This window comes from Gavia stellata, chromosome 6, assembly GCF_030936135.1.
Source record: "Gavia stellata isolate bGavSte3 chromosome 6, bGavSte3.hap2, whole genome shotgun sequence".
Lineage (NCBI taxonomy): Eukaryota > Metazoa > Chordata > Aves > Gaviiformes > Gaviidae > Gavia > Gavia stellata.
Genome location: NC_082599.1, coordinates 1,237,242 through 1,252,412, shown reverse-complemented (window position 1 = coordinate 1,252,412; position 15,171 = coordinate 1,237,242). Strand labels below are relative to the sequence as shown.

Below are 15,171 nucleotides of genomic sequence, written 5' to 3'. Positions count from 1 at the left end.
CTGCCAAGAGGTGACTGAGAAAAACAACAAGACCCATTACAACCCTTGGGCAGGTGAGAGCCTTCAGCAAAGAAATGCCTCCCTCTTCTGCTATTCCCTATACGAGATAGCACCTGAACGACTCCAGCACTGCACTGCTCCCTCTGACAGCCTAGAGCAAAGGTCCCTGCCAGATTTAGGCAGCCTGCCTCTCTTTCTGCCAGATTCCTTGGACTCTGCAATGCGAGTACAGCACATTATCTGTACAGTGTCCTTCACTCTCAGGGACGAAGATAAAGGGCATACAGCAGCCTCCCGCAGAGCAGCCGTCAGTCTTTAACAGACGGCATCCCTGTGAGATTCTTCCTCTGGAGAAAGCAAGCATCCAAGGAAAGACAGGATCACATGGGGAGCAGAGAGTGGATGTCACCACATGTGTCAGAACGCTGTAATAAACAGGAGCACTTTAATAGAGATAACAAGGGGGTGGGAGCATGGTGTCGCTTTTCCCCGTGGCTCTGCTGACACTGTTTTGCCCCGTGGCTCTGCTGACACTGCTTTGCCCCGTCCCTTTTATCACACTCCTTTATCTCCTGCAATCAGCGTGCCCTGCAAGCTCCTCTATAGCAGAGTGCAACAAGAAAGTGAACTGTCCCAGCGGTATCCACACGACAGGGCTGCTGGCACTACGTTCGCTTCACAGATACTGTCAAGCTTCACTTTCTGAGGTCAAGCAGTGCAGCAATGAAACAGAGGTCAAAAGGTGCTAATATACCATACGAATGAGCCCAATTTAGACCCAAAGGATGGATCATGCCAGCGTTTGAGCTGAGCAATCTCTGCAATCAGCTTCAAATAAAAAAAATTAGGCCACAATAGGTGGCCGGCTGTTGCCTGGGGAATTCTACTGTAGCTCCTCTCTTGCTGTCCTCTGGGATGCCGAGAGAGAAGCTCAGGAACTGTGAAGTTCAGCCTGCAATGCTCTAGTCCAACCTGAATGTTTAATCTTCTTAGACTATACTACACTTTAATCTGCGGTCTCTACTGGTGAGTCCCCGACATTAAAGCAAGGATATACACAACCCAGCCCTCTTCATGCAGGTCCACGTGGCCAGTGAGCACCCAGAGCAGCCTCCAACTATGTAGATGCTGGGGTGTTCCTGCCTTCACTCACTGACTGCGCCTGCTAGAAATTTCCAGAGACAACAGGCTGACACCTGCCTGAAGTCTGGCTGCAGAGGTGCTATGGAATTGGTGATGAGGATTTGTCTAGGCAGTACTTCTGTTCATGCAGCTCACCAGGAACAAGACCTGCTTGCTCAAGGATCAGAAATCAAATGGTGTCAGCTTCCTGATACAACTCAGCAAGTACAGTCCTGAAAAGGGGACTGTACAGCAGAGAAAGCAACACACTGCGAGGCAGAAGATGCTATTTTCAGTGCTACAGAGACCCAACGACATGACCCCTGACAGATCGCTCTACCGTGAGCTTTCAGTTTACCCACCCATGAAACAGAAGCAGTGATATCCGTGGTTGTAAAAACGTACAGATTCATCAATCTGGTGAAACAGCTCCAAACAGACTGTCCACCCTAATTCTCAGAGCAGACATTCTGCACTAGGGTTTTTTTCTTCTTCCATTCACTTATGGAATCCACTTATGGTGGATTAGCCAGCTCACAAAAAGGCACTTTTAGGTGGGAATGAAGGCATCCCCAGAGCAAAGGTACTGGGCAGTGTTAAGTCCTCTGATAGGAAGCTCGTTTCCACAAACACAAGGAGCACGGACAGATGGTCGGGAGACAAATGAGCCATTGCTCCGGCTCCTCCCAGGGCTGTCGCAGCAAAGTCGCATCAGCCCCATGGTCCGAGGGTGACAGCCATCACAATGAGTCAAGGAGAGAGGCTCTCCAAACCCACGTGTCCTGTAGGAGCCCGTGTGTCTGTGCTGCCAGCAACTAGAACAAGCAAGGACTAAGCACCAGCAACCGGAATGGGGACCATGGGACACAGGAGCCCATATGTCTGGGTCACCAGCAACTGGAGCACATCAGAGTACGCATGTCAGCGTGCGGTCACTAGTGACTATGGAGTCAGGCAGCTGGTAAGCAGGGCGAGTGGCTTAGGAGCCAGGTACGTGTGTGTCCCTGAGCAAGAGAGCTGGAGGAGCTGGTTACCAGATGGACCAGGGGCTCCAGGCCAATTGCCAGAGGGACTGGGGGGTGACTGAGAGACCCACTTGTGTGTGCGCGCATATGTGTAACACAACTGGGGAGAGTAAGGATTCAGGGCCAACTCCTGGATGAACTGAATGCGTAAGCCCAGCTACTGGAAGGATCCCAACTGGGGAGACTGGGGATCCAGGGGCAGCTGCTGGACAGAAGGCTAGCTCCTGGAGGGATCCACTTTGTATAGATGTATATATTTCCCGCTAACAGACTCTTAATCCAACCACCCAGAGAGGGGAGCAGAATATTGCACACTGCATTCTTGCAGTGCCTACACGCCTCTGTCCTGCAAACTCAAATTGATCAGCCATACTCACCTGGATGGCTGGGACAAGGGTGAAGTACCCGATCAAGATGATCCCAAGCTCTGTCGCCATGTTCTTCATAATCGACCAGCTCTCATTGCTCAAGCCTGGAGAAAGAACATGCAAAGATGGGTAAAAGGAGACTGTTCACTAGCAGACAGACATGAGCACAGCAAAAAGGAACTGGATTTCCCTTCTTTAAAATTAGGAGTCTATAGACAACATCCAAAAAAGGCACCTTCAGACTAAAATTCATCTGACCTATTTTGAATATCTAAGTCAAATAATTGGACCAATCTCTTTATTAGTGGGATTATCATCAACTACAAAAGGAGCTCAGGATGATTCTCTCAGCTGACAAAACTGTCCTGATTGAAGCAGTCTGAGGGTACTGCACAGGGCAATACAGGGATTCAGAAGTGTAAAGGACCACTGAGTTTTTGAGTCCCGTTCTCCATCTAGGAAACACACCACTCGTATTTTTAAAACTAGGTAGATTTTTCTGGGCATCACTCCAGAATGTCTCTTCCCTGATGTCTAGAAATATTTTTCAAGTTTGTAAACTACATTTATCCATGGTTTGAGCACACTCAAATCCTTACGCAGGTACAGAGTATACCTATAATAGAGAAGATAATTTTGTCACAGACTCAGCAGAACTTCATATAACCTGTAGACTGCACTTACGATATTCATGACACGAGAGGACAAGGTGCTAAATATCTATACCAGGAGATAAAGCTCTTCTTTATTAACACTTATTTAAGCTTGTTTAGTCAATGCTTCAGACAACAATCTTAAAAAACAATGCCCACAATTACAGGCTTATGTTAGTTCTTGGAATTATCAAGAACAGTACAAAAAGACTATTAGAATACAATTCCTAATTTACATTAACACACAGAGTCCTTGTTTCCTTCACAGACCAGAACTAAGATCATTCCCCATTTCCCAGTCCAGTTCAGGTTACCCGAATTTTCTCTCTCTTAACAGTTTTCCAGAGCAGGCTGAGTACCTTGGGCAATGCGTAGCTTCACTTCCAGGTCAACGGGCGTAGAGACAACTGACTTGGTGAGAACCAACACGTTCTCTAGGCCAATCACTACAACCAAGTACGGAAATATTTCTCTAGAGAAAACAAGAACCAGAACTGAGAATGAGATCCTTGGTGAAAAATAAGGGAAGGACGCAAGTTAAGCAGCAAACACGCATCCTAGAGTCAAGGCCAGGAAACCCTATCCAGCGGTCTCAGCCAAATCTCTTCTCGTACAACATTACTCTATGATGAGGTAAGGGTTCTGTATTTCATCTGCTTTGGACAGATATTAACATTTTTGCAAAGCTGCATGATTTTCTGGAAAATGACCGTTGTAGACCACCACTAAATTAGTCTTAATGCTTGTCTCTTGCTCAAAAAGATGGACTTCAAACACCACTGCAATAGACTCAGTATTAATTAGCCAGCGAGAGAGCGTTACAACAAGAGCATAGGGAGCATGTCCCACCACAAACAGTAAAAATCCTGATCAATCACGGCTATGCATTACATTAAACAAAACTTTCCAAAAAACTCTCAAGTGAAGAGCACGGGCAGAGCCTGGTTCAGCTACCCGGTGGGCAAAAGCTTCCACACCTTGCAGCTGCTGTAGGCAATCCAGGCTCGGGCAGCAAAGGACACACATGAAGGGACTTTTTTGTCAGGAGGAGATAAATTAAGGCGCATGGAGCTCTGTTCTCCAGTTCACCAGGTAGCTCAGAAGCCACAACACTGAGAACAACATGCAATGTACACAGGCTTTGTACATAAATAAACTAACTCCTGCCAGGGATAGTTTCTACCCAACAGTCAAGAAAACACACTGAAATGGATTTGCACTTCAGAATGTATTCATGCAGAAGAGTAAGACTACCCAAGGTCACCACCATGAATTTATTCAACTCTTCTTCTCACCCTTAAACTTTTTTCTCTCTTTTGAACTACTTGCAGTCCGGATCAGAGAGAAAAAGCTGTTCCGTGCCAGAACATGGTAGATGGTAAATCTCTTCATTTCCCTCCAGCTAAACTTAAGAAAAAATACTAATGCTTTCATTGTGGAGGGTAATGGATTTATGCTGTGCTGACATGTACAAATCCAAAAGGAGAATGTGCACGCGTGCATGCACACACACACCTTGGCAAATCACTAACAGCCAAGACAGGTAAACAACAGCGTTTCAGAAGAACACCTCCTGCTTTCTGCCATTGCCTGCCATATCCCCCAAGGACCATCTTCCCAAATGCTGCTTTCGATTGCCTGTGGCGATCCGCATGGGCTTCAACAACGTTTGCACACATACAGCTGTCAGCAGCCTGTACCTTACAAGCTCAGCTGGGGAAAACCACCTGTCTGGAAGCACTGCTAACTCAGCTAATTCGTCCCAACTGATTCCTTGAGCAAACAGCAAGCTGAAACAGCAAGAGCTCCATTGAACGCAAGATTAAACAAACCACACACCCTTCCCCAAGTATCCTAACCAAATTTTAGCTCTAACAATTACGCAACGCACTGGTCCATTCACCTCCTGTCCAAAACCTGTGCAGCAAGTGAATTTCCTTAGCAAAAAAATCACAAAATATATATAAGCCTCTCATGGGCAACTTCCTGTTAATGTCAAAGAATCCAAAAATTAGATTCAAAAATAAGATTACAACTTAGTTCTGCCTTTATCTAAAGCACTTTCAGTTCATAACCTGTGTCACTCCTCTGAGCAGTACTTTAGGACAGGAGACAGATGTGAGCATAGCTCTTCGTAATCCTTAGGGATGGAAACTGCTGAATAAAGAGAATGCAAGAAACAAGAGGGAGAGCTCTGCTGCCCGGCAGAGCGCAGCACTATCCTGCAGAGCATGTAATCTGCAAGGGTATGCTCTTGCAGAGTCCTGTCCTTATGCACAGTCCTGCAAGATACGCAGGGGGTCTAGCACCATTTCGAGATAAGCTGCAGTAAGCCTTCAGAAGGCAGTCCAAATACGGAAAAGAAAACCCGTAACTCTCTCATCAACTATGTCCTACTTAAACCGTAGCTTCTACTGCAGAAGATAATTAACTAACAGCCCCAGGTTATGAGTTTCAATAATCCTTGAAGAGTCAGCAGTTTTCATGTTAAATGGCCAGCAGCTTAAAAGCAATGAGACATTTGCTTTTCTTGAAGAGTAATGCGACTCTGTGCAGGATAAACACAAGCTGTCCATGCCCTGCAACTCCAAAACCTAAGTTCACTTGTCCCCACTCAGAGTGAGGCAGATGGCAAGAGATTCCTGTTACATTTTCCACCATATAGTGCCAAGCACTGAGAAAGAGCTTAGAAGAGGAAGAGCAAGGGGAAACGCCGTATTGTGTCCATCTACTGAAACATTTACACTTCACTTATCGCTTTGATGCTAGAAAGTGCTGCATCCCAGAGAGTCAATAGAAACACTACCATCAACTCATAAAGAAAATAGATCTTCTCTGACTCCATATATACTTGTGAACAGAGACAACCTCTCATTTACCCAAAATGTTTTCAAGATTTAAGAATTTATCACATCAGCCTTTCTTGTCTAAAATTCAAATGTTCACATCTGAGCTAGTCATTTTAGGCATTTTTTAATAGGCAACAAGGAGAAGCAGTTCATCATTTCAGATTGTGATTCCTCTAACCTAGCTGAGACGCCAACTTGTGGGTTGGTGGCTTGTGCTCTGGACTCATCTAGAGACTCTCACAGTTCACGAGCTTGCAGGAATCCCACTTCCAGTGAACTCCAGGCATTCTCCTCAACTTCAGTGTTTATTCTTTCTTAAACCTTGCATAGATCATGTCACTTATTTCCATTTAGTTTTCTTTTCTGTAAAATAAGACTAATGCCTACCTCACCTGTAATCATTTTACTTCATTGTAAAAGTTGATTGGTAATGACTAAGGTCCAGTTTATATCTCGTATCTGTAGCAAGCAAGCACTGATCTCTAAGCAACCAGCTTTATTTTAATACCTTACACAAAGCAGTGTGGGAAAAAGGCTTATCATAAATACAGGTACCACTAAAAACAAACACACCCACATCTGGAAGGTTCTGCTGTAAACAAAACAGATAAAAAAGGCTTAAAGTCAGATCAAAGTTTAACCAGACTCTGCACCCTAAGCTGGCCAAATCCTAGCATGTTGCCACTGGTATATGACACACCAAGAACGCTCTGTCGCCAGTGGGGAATTGGGTAACTGGAGGGAAAGCGCTCTGGCAGACACTGGGGAATCAGGAAAAGGTCACTCACCAAAAGTAAAAAAACCCTCAGTGTCATCAGATCCCATCACCACAGAATCCAAGGGTCTTCCATCTCATTGGACATAATTTATAAGGTATTGCAAGAATTAAGTTTCAGCCCCAAAGGAAATTGTCCATGCAATCATTTTAAGGCAAAGAAATCTTGCTGGAAAACTCTCTTTAGAAATAAGGACTGAATTAACTCTTTGTATCCTGCAGGAGGAGTAACTAGATTAGTTTAGCCCTTCTGTGTGACAACGGTCAGGCTGATTATATACAAAGGCCTTGGTCATTGCACTAACCAAAACTGTTCCCTTGGATTCCTCCCATGTATCTACATCCAAATATTGCCTTTTTTCTTGCATTAAAATGATAAACTCCCAGTGGATATCTGTTTTATTTGAACAGCTCACAGAATAACATGGTCTTGATCCATAATTAAGGCTCCTAGGCACCACAGCAGTAAAACCAGAAACAACAAATATTTCAGTTTCTAAAGTCAATTATTCATAGCTCTTTTAGGCTTCCAGGAGAGGAATTCCTCCATCTAGGTCTGGCTCCTGGTAAACTATCACCAGCATTGAGGAGTCTCCCTCATGGGTGAGACTCTTCATTGTTCCTGCGGTGTACAGCTGCGAGGAGGAGACAGGAAGAAAAATGATGGATATTTCCTTAACTACTTAGGAAAGGGATCTGAAAATCAAAAGAAAGATTCTGAACTGAACTTTAATTAATGAGAAATGAACAGTGTGTAGAACTCAGGTAGGTGAGGTGCCTGTTAGAGCTTTGTCAGCGGTTTTCAGCTTGACACAAATATAACGCATGGTAGTAACCACATGAAAAGTCCCAAACGCCAACTCTAACATGCACAGGAACCCCAGTTAAAAGAAGAGCTGACAACTATCAGTGACGGGTGCAAAGTCACCCAGGTAGCCTCCCAGGCACGAATACCACAGGTCAGTTCTGCCACCTTTAAAGATTCTTCTAAGCAAAATTTAATGAACCTCCATCAGCCAGAGAAAAGGTAACAAGCCCTTTTGGATGCTACAAGAAGTCACTGCAGGAGGAAGGTATGTGAGAGCCCACCTAGCTGCCAGGAACTCAAGTTCATGAATAAGACATTGTCTCAACAATTCCTTCCGCGTGAGGCAGAAAGAGCCAACTGCTAAGCAGTAAGGCATCTCCAGGAAGCCTGGGACCCAGTCAGGTCTGTTTGCAGGCCAGCAGAGAAACACATGGCCCTTCCACCCAGGAGAGCATCTGATGATAATTTTGCACAGCAGTATGTATAATAATATCACATAAGCTTATTTGAAAAATACTTGATCTTAAAAATTAAGCATTGAACAGCTGTTTTCAAATGATTTCACCTCCATCTACCCTTCTTTAGGAAGAGGTTTGGTGCTGGAAACATACCCTCCATTAAGAGTAGGTGTCAAACCAAACAGCGTGCACAGCCCAACAGACATGAGCAGAGAGCTGAGCACCGTCACAACCGCTGCCAGTGCCAGGCCCCATTTCGATTTCACCATGTCAATTTTCCCTGAAAAACAGAATACAAAGTCTCTGTTATCAAGCAAAAGAAAATGACATTATTAAAAAATCAAGGAAAAGGGATCCTCATCCTGACTTATTTCATTCAGCATGTAGCCCTGCAACGCAGAAGTAATGGTAGTTCAGTCTCAATGAGACAGAGGATAATGCACGGCTTGCAGCTCAAACTAGTGCCAGTACAGCACTGTTGGGGCATGAAAAAAGGAATTTAAACATGGCTAGTAAGGTCTAAAACCACCAGCTCAGAACATGTATTTGATCTGTCTCACAACGAATTAATCTCTCCAAATTGGAAAAGCTGTCATTAACTATGGCACTTAAAACTGCGTAAGACAGAAGTCACCTCAGAAGGTATCACAAGGAATAACATCACACTGGCTAAGAGGGACAAATTAGCAGAAATCAGATAAACAGGACTACTAATTCTCTACATGACAGTTCAGGGTAAAATTTCAACACGACCTTTCCTGCTGAAACAGGAACTGCAGTGCTACGGACAGGAGTCTTTCTCTTATCTGTAGCCAGGGAAAGGGCACCCCACCACTGAACCCTTACATATATTCAGCTGGCAGGTATATAGTGGCTTATTAGCTTGCTCTCCCCTCAAGGCTCTCCACCCCACAAACCTACGTGTGGAGAAGTAGATGTAAGCAAAGAGTATAATATAGGTGGTGACGAGGGGTATCAGCTCAGCAATGCCAATCTCTTCCTTGAAGTGGACGTGAACGATGTTCTCCTCTCGCAGCGTGCAGTTAGGACTGGGATGCAGCAGCTTGAGGCGAGAGCGGAGGCTGCTGAGGAACCTGAGATGAAAAGCAAGTAGGAGGATGTCACATTGTACACAGCAACCAGCACACAATTCCAAGGAGGAGCTCAATGGTATAGATAAAATAGGAAGAAGCTTCACAGATTCACACAGACTTACAAAGCATGGTTTTCTCTAGGCCAGACTGCTAAGTCTGTTCCTCTGTAGCTCAAACTACATTTGTCACATCTGTACTGTGGCAATCTCACAGACCTTGATTTCTATGAAGATTTCAAAGATAACTGTGAAGACTCAGCAAAACTATTTAAAGCAAGGGCTCATCATCCAAAATCTTGGCCCTGGGGAACAGAACATGCTGTAGTCTCAAACATCGCCTGAATTTATGTAAGTAGGGCTGATGAAAGGTGCTACATGACAGTCCTTGAGGCTGGAGTTCTTGCATGGGCGGCAGCAGAGCAAGTTTCAACTGCTGTGCTGCCAACTCTGTCCTAGGCATTCCTTGGGGAATTCTGTGCAGCACTGAGCAGAGCATTTAGTCCTTAGATCCACTCAACCCAAGCCAGCACTGCCGAAGGGGTTTCACAGTTGGTACCAGCTGAATTAGTGCTTACTGGAAAGCAATCCACTCTGTGTACCAGGAACTGGGTCAAAACAGACCTACTGGGCCTTGGCTGCAGCAATGACAGCTCTGTGTGCAGATGAAGCCATCATCAGAGGAACTCCCACTGGTAGCTTTGGGTATTATAGACACTTTTTTTAAAGAGAAACTGAGAATTGGTAGTATTTTATTTCCTTAAAACACAGCAAGCTTTCTCCCAAAACCAGCACCCTGTTCTTCTATAGCACGTTCAGAAGATCCTAAAATACTCTAAAACACAAGAAAACGGAGATTGAAGAAAAACGTAACAATAATCAAGAGCAGAGAAAACAGCAAACTTGCCAAGAATTGAACAAGGGATCCCTAACATAGAAACAGCACAGCTAAAGGTCCTTACCTGGAATCATATCGCTGGAGACCCAGTGTGACAGTGTATGATACCACTCGCTTCCTATTATAGAGGTTCACCCCGCTGTACTTTCCAGGAAGCCCAAACAACAGGTCTGCAAGAACACAGTATGAACAAAATATTAGGATAACAAAAAAATAAAGAAAAAAGATAGGACACAAGAGGTGTTCATTGTGAAGAATGCTGAATGAGAACTACTGTTCTGACAGGAAGCACTTTCTCAGTGCTCTGGTGAGAACTTATCAATGTGTATAAATACCTGATGCAGAGGAGTAAAGAAGATGGAGTGTCTCTTCTCAGTGGTGCCCAGTGGCAGGACAAGAGTCAACGGGCACAAATTAAGGCAAGGGAAATTCCCTTTAAACACAAAAAAATCTTCCTTCCTGTGGGGAAGTTCTGTCCTCATCTTCTTCTTTCCTGACCAGGTAGTCTGTAGCAGACAAGGTCTGCCCTCTAATCCTAACCCATAAACTCTCAACTAGCTCATGTTGTTCCTAAGCTAGTTCCTAAGCATGCTAGTTCCTAAGCAAAGCTCCACGCAATTCCTGGTGCTCACTCACACCAAGGGCAACTCCTCGCCCTCCCAGCCTGTCCTTCCTGAAGAGCCAGTGTCTACCCATGGCAGCACTCCAGTATTGCGAGCTACCCCACGCCATCTCTGTGAGCTGGATGAGGTTGTAGCCCTCCAACTGCACACACCTCTAATTCCTCCTGTTTGCTCCTCACTCGCTGTGTGTTAGCGTACAGGCACATCAAAGTGGGCACCCAATTTGTCCTTCAACAAAGGAGACAGACGTTATCTTTAAGGATGCAGCCAAAGAAATCCTTGGACGCTTGGTTTTGAGCATGTCGGTGTGTGATGTGAACCAGAGGTTCCAGGAAGACTTTGCATTTGCAAAGGACTATTTAATGTCTCTTCTGTTAATCTTGTGCGCTGAAACGCAGACTTAAAAAAAGTATGCATAATGATGAACACTACCACCGTTCTCAGGAATTCCCAGGATATCGTGGACCTTTATCTTGTTCGCAAATGAGCATGCAAAGAGAGGCTCCATATGCTCCAAACCACAGTGTGCATGCACTCTATATGCTCAAAAAATAACCTTTAAAACAAACTCACTTTAGGGTTACAAAACCCCTTTTCAGACATGGCTTCCTGACACCTACGAAGTTCATTTAAAAATAAAGGAACAGCATTTCATCTGGCCTTATGGAACCACTAAACAACATGATCCCAGTCACGGTCAGACTTATTTTTTTAATTACGACAGAAAAATACTCTTACGATATCCAGTGTCAACTTGGGGTATATGCAAGCAACTATCAGTGAATACACAAGAGGAAGCAGGATGGATGTTCATTTATCTGTGACAACGAGCCAGTCTTTGAGTCAGACAGAAATTATCATGGGGGAAAAAGATAGGCTAGAGCATACATAGAGTAAGAGGAACAAAAAGACTTGGACAAGTTACCTGCTATTTTTACACCTATAGAAGGGAGGCTGACTGAGTGGAATTACTCACCTTCCACAAATACAGAACCGAGTTCAAATACAGATACGAAATGAGAGATGACATATATTTGGTAGCTTCATTCCAGATGCTGTGAGTAACAAAATGCCACCCAATTTGCTAACATCGGCAATCTAGATATTGGAGATACCGCGGACAAAATAGCCACACAAGCTGTAGGGATTTCTCACAGCTTCTTTGGCACTTCAGCCTCTTACCTTTGAGAGTAGCTGATGTTTGTAATGTCTTTGGTTCATGTTGGTGGATGGTTTTGATGATATCTGGGTCAGCATTGAATCGCTCTCGGTCGTTCTGCCAGAAGTTCCCTGGAGACAGTAACAGACAGCCGTGTTCGGGGAGCAGATTCCGCAGCTTCTTGAGGCCAGGCAGAAGATCTGTTACCTGAAGGCAAACTTCCTCCAAGCTTTTGACACCAGAACTGAAATTGAAACAAAGGTTAGACACTGCCGTGTATGTTGCAACTCTCACAAACAAAAGGCAAAGCTGCCGAGATGAATACCCCAAGGACCTGCATCACCATGTTACTGCTCTTGTTCTTAATAACTAAGGATCAAGAGCCTCGGGCCATAGACCGGGATCTCACTGTAACACATGTACGGACTCCAGAACCCCATTGTCATTTCTCTGCATACTGTCTGACCATATAGATTTCACTTTTCACCCATTCTAGGTGCCACAATTTTCAGTTCCACATTTTAAGATACCTCCAGTCTACAGAGAAACTATCTCCCTGGAATTCTTCCTCAAAGACGTTAAACTCCTCTGCATACTTCTTTCCACATATGCAATGGGACATTTTAAGGAAATCTTTATTAGCCTTCCTGAGGCGGATTATTTAAGGTGTACAGAGTGCTCTAAAATGTACAAAGGATTCAATATCTGCAACTGTGCAAAATGTTTTCAGAATTCCTCTGCATTGTACAGAGAAGAAAATGCCTTACAGGTTCAGAAATTAATAGAGGTGTAACTGGTAAGAAATGGAACTTTTGTTTGTTCCCAAACTTCATTTTAACACAACTACATAATCCTTATCAACTAGTAATTCAAGCGAGGCTCAACTTGGGCTTACAATAGGATCTGACTGTGAAGGTCTAGTGACAAAACCTGTCAGCACACTGTTTGGCTAGACAAGGAAGAGCTGACGATCCACAAGAGAACGCTTCCCTCAACGTGATACGGGCAACTGGTGGGAGTTGCACAGGAAGGGTGTATTTAACAAAGGCTAAGTTAAGATGAGACCAGTCTTCCCTGGCTCCAGCCTCTCAGATTACAGAGAAGGTGGCTCCAGAAGACAAATCAGTTAGGGTCCTATTGTAAAATGCCTTCTCCAGAGGAGTTGTTTTCTGTAATGACTACAAAGAGCAAACATGGAAACCAACCAATGACGATTTGAGTTATGCCTTTGCGAAAACTCCCTCCAGAATTTATATCCTGTCATAATATGGCAAGATACCTAGAAACATCACAGCTATCAAAAGAAAATACTAGAAAATATGCTTGAAAATACTGTGATTACAGGAACAAAAGCTTTCTGAAAGATAATTTAAAGGAACTGATGCAGTGATGCCTCCAATAATAGCTCCAGGAAGAGTAAGACGACTATTGTTTTGTATTTCAGCTTTAGCTAACTCTGAAACATAACAGTGATAACAGTTTGTACTGCAGATAAGCCTATGTACATTCTTATTTGTGAAGCAAACACAGACAGCTCATGTCCCTACCAGTGTGTTGTGGATGCAGAGCGATACCGAAAAAACATGAACTGGAGCAAACTACAAATTTCAGTTCACTTCTGACTTTTTACAAATGCTGACTGCTCGAAGTTTCAGCCAGCTTACAGCTGATGAAAATACAATCACCTTGTGTTTCCCATCCAGTTGTCAATAATCTTCAGCTCCTTCTGTACTCTTAATATAAAAGAATGCCTTTTTTCATATTAAGAAAATCGGCTGCACTTAACTTTGATACTGACAAAAGGAACTGACAACAAGAACTTTGTAACGACTTTTGAGGTAATTTCAGAATTTATCTCAAAGGTACATGTTTCCTGAAATATCCAAGTCCGCCACCAAAACGGGAGCCCTCATCCCAAGGTTTAGGTCTAAGCACTTAAGTCTCTTTCTTCTGGTGGCTATGTAAATTTAATTTTGCTTCCATGCTGCATCACTGTTCATCAAGGGCAACACCAAGGGGGGAGATAATGAGAAGACAACACACGTCCTGGGAGCAAGTTGTTTCTAACTTGTAATTGGCAACTACATACAGATTACTATCTAAAATTACACATATGATAAAGGAGGAGACGAACCGAAAACACAGAAAGAATGTCAGTGCCAAGGCTTTGTGAGCTGGTAGGAAAGAGCTCCATATTTAACAGCATAAACAGCATTTCTAAAAAATTACCAGAGAGAGAGCAGGCAGCTAGCTTGCAAGGAATGGTTTAAAAAAAACAGGACAAATCATCAGATAGAGTAGTAAAGTGGACACTCTCAAAAATGAAGCAATGAAGGATGCTGTCAAGGAAATACGAGCAAGCAGTAAATCTCCCCTACCCGTGTGAGTTAGAGGACAAAGAATGAAGAAAGCTCCTTGCTGAAAAGCTAGGAGATGATCAAAGACTCTAATCTCACCATTTTTCACCTGTTCTCAGCGTCATTATCCTCCCTCAACATAGACAGACAAGGAGGGAAGCCTTTCTGTCCTTAGAAAGTAACCCCAGTCAAGAACTTGACCACAAGTAAAAACTTAGAACTCAAAGGAAAACTTATTTTAAAAAAGACAGAGGCAAGTTAGCGCGTATAAAATGCATTCTTGGTTTACAAAGATAAAATATGCCAAACTAATCCGAGCTGTCTGTTCTTTAAAATGCCTGACTTCTTGGATGGGGAGAGCACAGCAGATCTCATCTACTTGGGCCCCAATAAAGCTTTTGATGCAGCACCACATAGAAAATGCTTTAGTTCACAGGAAAGACACAAAAATTATCACAAAAATTGTGATGCAGTAAAGAACTATGTTAACAGGAAAATGGTCATGGGGCTGCTGAAAGGGGAACCACCGGTATTGAGGAAAACAGACAGTTCAGAGAACTGGGATAATTAGATATATATTAAATTGTTGTTGGTGGTGGTGTTGTTGTTGTTGGTGTTGTTGTTGTTAACAACAACAACAACCACCACCACCACCACCACCTTGGAATAAGATATAGGAACATCTGCCAATGACGCAAAATAAAGAAACACCGTTAATACAGAAAAGGAACAGAATATCTGAAATGCATGACGCGAGGGCTGCAATAAATTTAATCCCCTTCCTATTAACAGCACGAAGTGCAAGACCATGCACTTGGGGACTAAAAAGAGATTCTGCCATAAGGTGGGAGCTCATCAGCTGGAAATGACAGAGGGGGACATGGAGATGTTCATCAATCACTTCATAATGTGTAAAATTGATGTGACTGGCCATGAAAAAAGGGACCTGCAGTCTCACTGTATTTCAGGAAAGGCATTTCCAACAC

The 15,171-nt window shown here is 43.7% G+C and overlaps 1 protein-coding gene across 1 annotated transcript in view; it reads right to left on the bottom strand.

Annotated features, from left to right (window-relative positions):
• Positions 1 to 15,171, bottom strand: part of SCAP (SREBF chaperone) — a 68,137-nt gene that overhangs the window by 14,512 nt on the left and 38,454 nt on the right. Inside the window, exons 5-10 of the mRNA XM_059818564.1 lie at positions 11,852 to 12,072; positions 10,111 to 10,216; positions 8,980 to 9,152; positions 8,212 to 8,338; positions 3,528 to 3,640; positions 2,525 to 2,619 (exon numbers count right to left, since the gene is read on the bottom strand). Coding sequence (XP_059674547.1) covers positions 2,525 to 2,619; positions 3,528 to 3,640; positions 8,212 to 8,338; positions 8,980 to 9,152; positions 10,111 to 10,216; positions 11,852 to 12,072 — 835 coding nt within the window. The remainder of the gene's footprint in view (positions 1 to 2,524; positions 2,620 to 3,527; positions 3,641 to 8,211; positions 8,339 to 8,979; positions 9,153 to 10,110; positions 10,217 to 11,851; positions 12,073 to 15,171) is intronic.